The following is a 6,226-nucleotide window of genomic DNA, read 5'->3' as shown; positions in this document are numbered from 1 at the left end:
CCAGGGTTTTCATGAATGCCACAAGCCACCCACCTGCACCTGAGCTATAAGCCCAGCCCTGACAGGGATTGTGTGTATGTGTTCATGTGTGTTTGATATGTACATATGGACACATGCCCACTGTGGTCAGAGCATCCTTGGGCATTAACAGATCTTATTCCTCTTTATTATAGGCATTCTCTCTTCTGCTCACCCTTGGGTAAGAGTCTAGCTGGCCCAGGAGCTTTCAAAACTCCTGTTTCTGGCTCCTATCTTGACAAAGGTAAGCTAGGATGATAGATATGTGTGATGAGTTTTACATGGTTTCTGGAGATTCAAGCTCTGGTCCTCATGCTCTCGGCTGCCAGGGCTTCATCCACTGAGCTTCCTCAGCTCCTAGAGGTGGATTTTTAAAAAGAAAAGTTGGGAAAGGTGTTTGGCAATACTGCTGTTACTAATGCCATCTGTGCACATTCAAACTACTTAGAAGGAAATGTTCTAAGGCTGCTCTACAGTTGAGCCTGGTACCACAGGCCTGTAATCCCAGCTATGTGGGAGGCTGAGTCAGGAGGATCAGAAAAGCAGTCTGTCTGGGCTACAGAATGAGTTCAAAGCCTGTCTGTCTGTACATCAGAGATTCTCAAAAACTAAGGGGGCCAGGGGGAGGGAAACCCTGGCTAGTCATGCAGCTCAGTGGCAGGGAGTTTTGTTTTGTTTTACTTTGATTTGATTTGCTTTGTTTCTGCAAATATATGGCCCTTGGTTCAATAATTCACAGAGGCACTTTAACAAAAGTCTTTGGAGAATTTCATGAGACTCGTAATTCTGCTAACTGACAAGGGACAATTGTGGCTACCCATTGTTGTAAGGAATCTTTCCAGCTATGATAATCTTTAAAATCAAATTTAGAAAGGTTAGATGCTTGTAAAACATAGTGAAATCTATTCCATCAAAATGCCCTTCCCCACAAGAGGACTATTTTGGCTAGAGCCAAATGCTTATTTCATCTGTAACTTTAATTATAATTATATGGTCATTATAACTATAAATTCTATTTTCCCTTTAAAATTAAATCTGTAAATATATCTCTATATTTATGTGTGGGGGGGATTTTTGTGGGTGTATGTATGTGGGTGCACATGTAACATATGCAGGGGGTCAGATGACAACTTGTAGGAGAGTTCTCTCTACAACATGCATTCCTGGAAATGAACTCTGGTCCACAGGCTTGGTAGCAAGTGTCTCTACCCACTGACCCATCTCACCAGCCCAATCCTTTCTTCATGACTGTTTTGTCACAAAAATAATACACATAGATATAGATTTTATATTGAGGTACATGTGTTAGGAGACTTTGCAGGGTGGTACATAGTAGAAAAGTTAGGATCCCAAGACTGGATTCCCATCCCTTTGATGGCAGGCCTGCCTGCGGCTGACTGAAGGGTAGGACTGGTCCATTTATTTTTGTTATGGCAACACCATCAGTATCAACTCAAGGAGGACAGCAGCACTGAATCAATGAACATTAGCAGAGCAACAAAGGCAATTATAAGATATCAATGAAACAGGAAACTGAAGTGCTTCCGATGAATAGTACTAGTAATAGCTAAATTCCCCACGAGCGTTGTGTGCCAAGCAGTGCCCTGTGCCTTCCCACACACTGCCCTACACACCTGAAGCAGCCACACCAGGTTTCCGTCATGGTGGGGAAGCCCACAGGGTTGGTTTCACAGCACCCACGATGCCTTCTGGAAGTAGTGGGCTTCCTGTTTTGGACAATTTAGGAAGTTTCTTAGGTTTCTTTGTGTGTCAAGGGGATTTCAGTTCCATAGAAAGCCTGGTCCTGTGCCTGTGCCTGTGCCCTGCTGTGTAAAACTACAAAAAAAGAACTGCAGATCAAAGTATATAAATTATCATCGATCCTCACCAGTGCCGAGAGATGTGCTCTGAGCTATCTGCCCAGCAAGTGAAAACAACCCTAGCTGCCCTGCAGGCTTGCCTCCTGGGCTCTGCCTCAGGCTGGGCACCTTCCTCTCTAGAGGAAGGGTTAACCCCAGTGCCAATTTGTCCTGACTATATAAAGGGCACAGAGGTGCGGTGGTGGCCTGTTACTCTGGTGCTAAATAGTCCAGGTATGGTCAGCTTTGTGGGTGTATGGCCTGTGAGTAGATTCAAAGTGCCACCTTCTTGGTTGACAATGGTTCCTGTTCAATTTTTTTCATCAGTTTGTTCCCCCCACAAAGGGCTCTGTACTCTAATTTTGCACTAAGCCTTATGAACTATGTAGTTGGTCTTAGGTCTAGGCTAGAATGGAGTAGTCCCTATGGAGTAGATTGAGGCATTTGACTGAGCTGGCAACCAACTCCAAGGCCCATCACCAGGTTGGAAACCAAGTCTTGAAGTATAGCCTCAAACTAGACTTTGAATGGTTGTATTACAAAGTTTCTTGGCAAAGGGACAGGGAAGGCAGCTGAATCCTAGGGGAGGTTTAGCTACAAATCTTACTCTGAAATTAATTTTTAAAATCACGGTGGGTCTTCCTGCACTTGTGAACCATCAGCCAATACAGTCCACAAGGGTCGTGAGAGCAGGGACTTCAAATGGGAGGGTAGGGAGTTGCAAGCCTGTGAGTATATAAAGTGAATGACCACACTGGGACCGTTTGTCAGTACTCAGATCAACTTTACTTAGAGTGACTGAAGGCTTATAAAATTTTGGGAGACTGAAGGTAGGGACACCCAGGATGGTTAAAGGTCATTGGCTGGGGATTCAGGGCACCTAGAATGCCCCTTAGCATAGGGAAGCATTCTAGGAATCTCAGGTGCTGGCTGAACAGGTTTTGTCAAGAGAAAGAAACTGATCCTATAAACCAATGACATTCCTCAGGTAGAGGCCAGTGTTGGGGCTTAGAATTCTCCAGACAAGGTCAGAGAAGAAAAAAACTCTGCTAAAAGAGGAGTCCCCCATTATGTGGCAAGCCCCAGAAGGCTATCTGGCCAATGGTAGACTTTGACCTTAATTAGCAGTTTTCCCACAAATCACGGATTAGTAATCAGGTGAGTTCTTCTGCCCAGGGGAGCGATAGAGCTGTCATGATATTAGTCATGCCCGACTTTCTAGATTTTATAGACTATTCATTTGCAGTTGGGTTCAATTCATGGTGGAACTTGGTGGCCATTCTCTATTTGGAGGTTGTTCTTATACGGTGGGTTAATGTTCCACTGTGTAAGGAAAACATAACCGAGTCATTTCTTTCTTCCCTCCATCTTGGTCTCTTTCTGCGTACAAAGCCAGTAATGACAGGAAGGGGTGTTATTATGTACAAGGGTGCCTGCGTGGCCTGGTACTGGTGCTAGAATGATGTCAGTTTTCTTTTCTTCTTTCCGCCTCCTCGCTCCCACACCATATCTCCTTTCAGGGTCTCACATAGCTCAGGCTTGTCTTGAAATCACTGACTTAGCCAAGGATGTTCTTGAAATTCTGATTCTCCTTTCTGTTATTTCCTATAGCTATGTGCCATCGCTTCTGGCTTATATGGTGCAAGGGATTCAAGCCACTCATGCTGGGCAAGTGCTGTGCTGCTGAGTGATAGCCCAACACCTCGACCTTCTTTAGAACATTTCCCTTTGAGGCCCCAGAGGCAGCCTAATACTGCCACCATCGTAACCACAGATCCCTGCTGACCCCTTGTCTTTTCCACAGTTGTCCTTTGATGGAGCAGCTGACTCCTCAGTCCTCATAAGCACATCTGCCCCAGATCAGGTACACCCTTTCTCCACCTACATGGAATTACCGGTCTTAATGGCTCTATTCCCCCTGGGCCTCTAACAAGATTATCTCTCCATCTTTCAGAGCTCAATTGGCGTTCCAAAAGCCTTGATGAAGGATTTTTGACTAGGTTTAATCCACCCTAATCTTTCCTTTATGAATTTAAAACCCTCTACGGGGTGTACAACTTCCCTGGAAATTACTGGCTTTGTTCATGACGTGGCTTTGGGCATAATCCTGTGTTGGGGATTGCTTTTAATGCTTTGTCTTAATTCAGCTCTCCAAATCTCACGGGAATCTCCATGTTCAGATGCTGTCCCTGTCCCTAATTGGTTTTTGATTGATCAATAAAGAGCCAATAGCCGATGGTTGGGTGGGGACAGAGAGGTGGGACTTTTAGGATTCCAAGGCAAGAAATGCAGAGGAGAGAATTGGGGCAGAATTGCCATGATGAGGAAGCAGAAAGATCAGACTTAAGAGCCTGCTGACATGTAAGAGTCAGGGAAGAAGCCCCAGGGGCCACTCCCCTGATTGGGTCCCAGGTAGCAAAGATAAAATATAGGTTTAGAAAATGTTAACTCAGGAATCCTGAGGAGTGAGTGCTAGCCGCAGGGAGGCCAGGAGTGATCCAGCCATTGAACAAGTTAAGGCTTATTAAATATAAAGGTTGTGGGTGCATGTCTTTCATTCGTGAATCTAGAGCTCTTGGGCAGGTGTGGAGACATGCTTCCACCTGAGAGGAACTCAGAGCAGCTAAACAATTCACTGTTGTAGTCGTAACTACACTGTTTACCTGAAAGGACATGGAACACCTCCAGTGTATACAGGTTCTCGTTCAATGTATCAGATCTGAATGTTTTGGATTCTGTACTTTTTGAGTAGTTGTGTATATGTATATGTATATGTATATGTAATATATGTATATGTATGTAGTGTTTGTATATATGTAATTGACATGCCCTGAGGATGGAATCCAAGCGTAAAGATGAGACCTACTTTTGTTTCAAATAGACCAAGAACTACAGATAGTCTGCAGGTAACGCCACACCATCTTTCAACAGAAGCCCAGAAGAACATGGACACTGAGTGTGGCCCTTCTTTGTTTTTTATCGTTCCAAAAAGAGATCATGAACTCCCAGGAGAGGAAGGCAGGCAGTGCCCATCCCTGAGGTTACTTAGTTACGGTTCCGTAGCTAGGCCTCAGCTTTGAGCCTCTTTTCTGATGCAGCGTCCTGGGTCACACTTGTATTCGGAAGAGTGTCCTCCTCCTCCTCGTCCCGTTTGATGGGTTTCACCATTTTCCACAACATCATCCCAAGGATGCCAACTCCCAGACCACCTATCGCTGCCACTGGCACTGCCCAGGAGAGTGCACTGGAGGGCTCTTCAGCCTTGCGTGGAAGAAGCTGACTATTCCGGAGGGTGTAGAGGAAAGGACTTTCCTGGGGGAGGAGGCAGGAGGGTCAGAGATTAAGGGCTCAAGTCACCTATCCACCAGCTCAAGCCCTGTCTCTACAAGAGCACAATGGCCTCACTTATCTTCCTAGTGTGTCCTCATGGAACTCTCTTTTCTTCACCCAGTGCCTGAATCCTTCTGAGTGAGGATGGGTCTGTCTAATGGTCAACACATAGCTATAAGCTCCTGTTGGTTCCTTGCCAGCATTTCCTTTCAAATATGTTTTGAAAGGTGGGGAGCTGGTAAGCTACTATTGGAAAAGTCTTGGGGTGCAGCTGAGCCTGGCTTCTTGGGTCTTATTGTTCTCAGTAAACAAACACTAAGCACCGCTGTTTGGCTCTGGGGAGCTCTAATGAGCACCCGAGGACCGAGGTAGGATATCCTGTCACTGCCCAGGAGGAAGGTACAGGACCAACCATGTTAAAAAGAAGAGGGGTGCAAAGAGAAGGGAGAGATCAACAGAGGGGTGTGTCTGGAGACAGGAACAGCAGAAGTCGACAAGATGAGAGAGGGGCCCAAGAAATAAGGGACCAATGGGGTCAAAGCCAGTAGTGAACAAAAGCAAAACACAAGCACTTAGTGGGACTTATCTGGGAAGTGGGCCCATTTGCCTAAGGTGTGTAGTAGTAGCAGGAGGCAGGTGTCTCCCCTTGGGTAGTGGTGACTAGATAAGGATCCCAGCATCCTTATCAAGACTGGAGTAACTTTTCAGGACTCCAGAATTCAGTGTCTAGAAGCAAGTGGAGGATGAAGAGGAAGCAGCAGAGGAGAGCTGGAGGAACAGATGGGCATCTGGTCAGTGGTTCAGGAGAGAAAGGACAGGAGCATAGACTCTGAGAACAGATGGCGTCTTCATTATCAGCTCCCATCCCCGAGCTCCAGTGTAGGGCTCGGCACAAAAAGATGCTCAGAGCTGGGCATGGTAGAGCACGCCTTTAATCCCAGCACTCGGGAGGCAGAGGCAGGCGGATTTCTGAGTTTGAGGCCAGCCTGGTCTACAAAGTGAGTTCCAGGACAGCCAGG

The 6,226-nt window shown here is 46.1% G+C and overlaps 1 protein-coding gene across 6 annotated transcripts in view; it reads right to left on the bottom strand.

The window, feature by feature from the left end:
- Positions 1 to 2,647: 2,647 nt before the first annotated feature.
- The window catches only part of Plb1 (phospholipase B1), a 138,999-nt gene continuing 135,420 nt past the window's right edge, over positions 2,648 to 6,226 (bottom strand). For 5 of the 6 annotated variants that reach the window (XM_021162761.1, XM_021162762.1, XM_021162763.1 and 2 more), the window contains one exon: positions 4,837 to 5,189. In XM_021162761.1, coding sequence (XP_021018420.1) covers positions 4,941 to 5,189 — 249 coding nt within the window. In that variant the 3' untranslated portion in view covers positions 4,837 to 4,940. Of the gene's footprint in view, positions 5,190 to 6,226 lie in introns of all 6 variants that reach the window. The other variant, XR_002377944.1, reaches the window with a different exon arrangement.

This window comes from Mus caroli, chromosome 5 (assembly GCF_900094665.2).
Source record: "Mus caroli chromosome 5, CAROLI_EIJ_v1.1, whole genome shotgun sequence".
Classification (NCBI taxonomy): domain Eukaryota; kingdom Metazoa; phylum Chordata; class Mammalia; order Rodentia; family Muridae; genus Mus; species Mus caroli.
The sequence above is the reverse complement of the archived record's forward strand: the minus strand, read 5'-3'. Positions and strand labels throughout refer to the sequence as shown.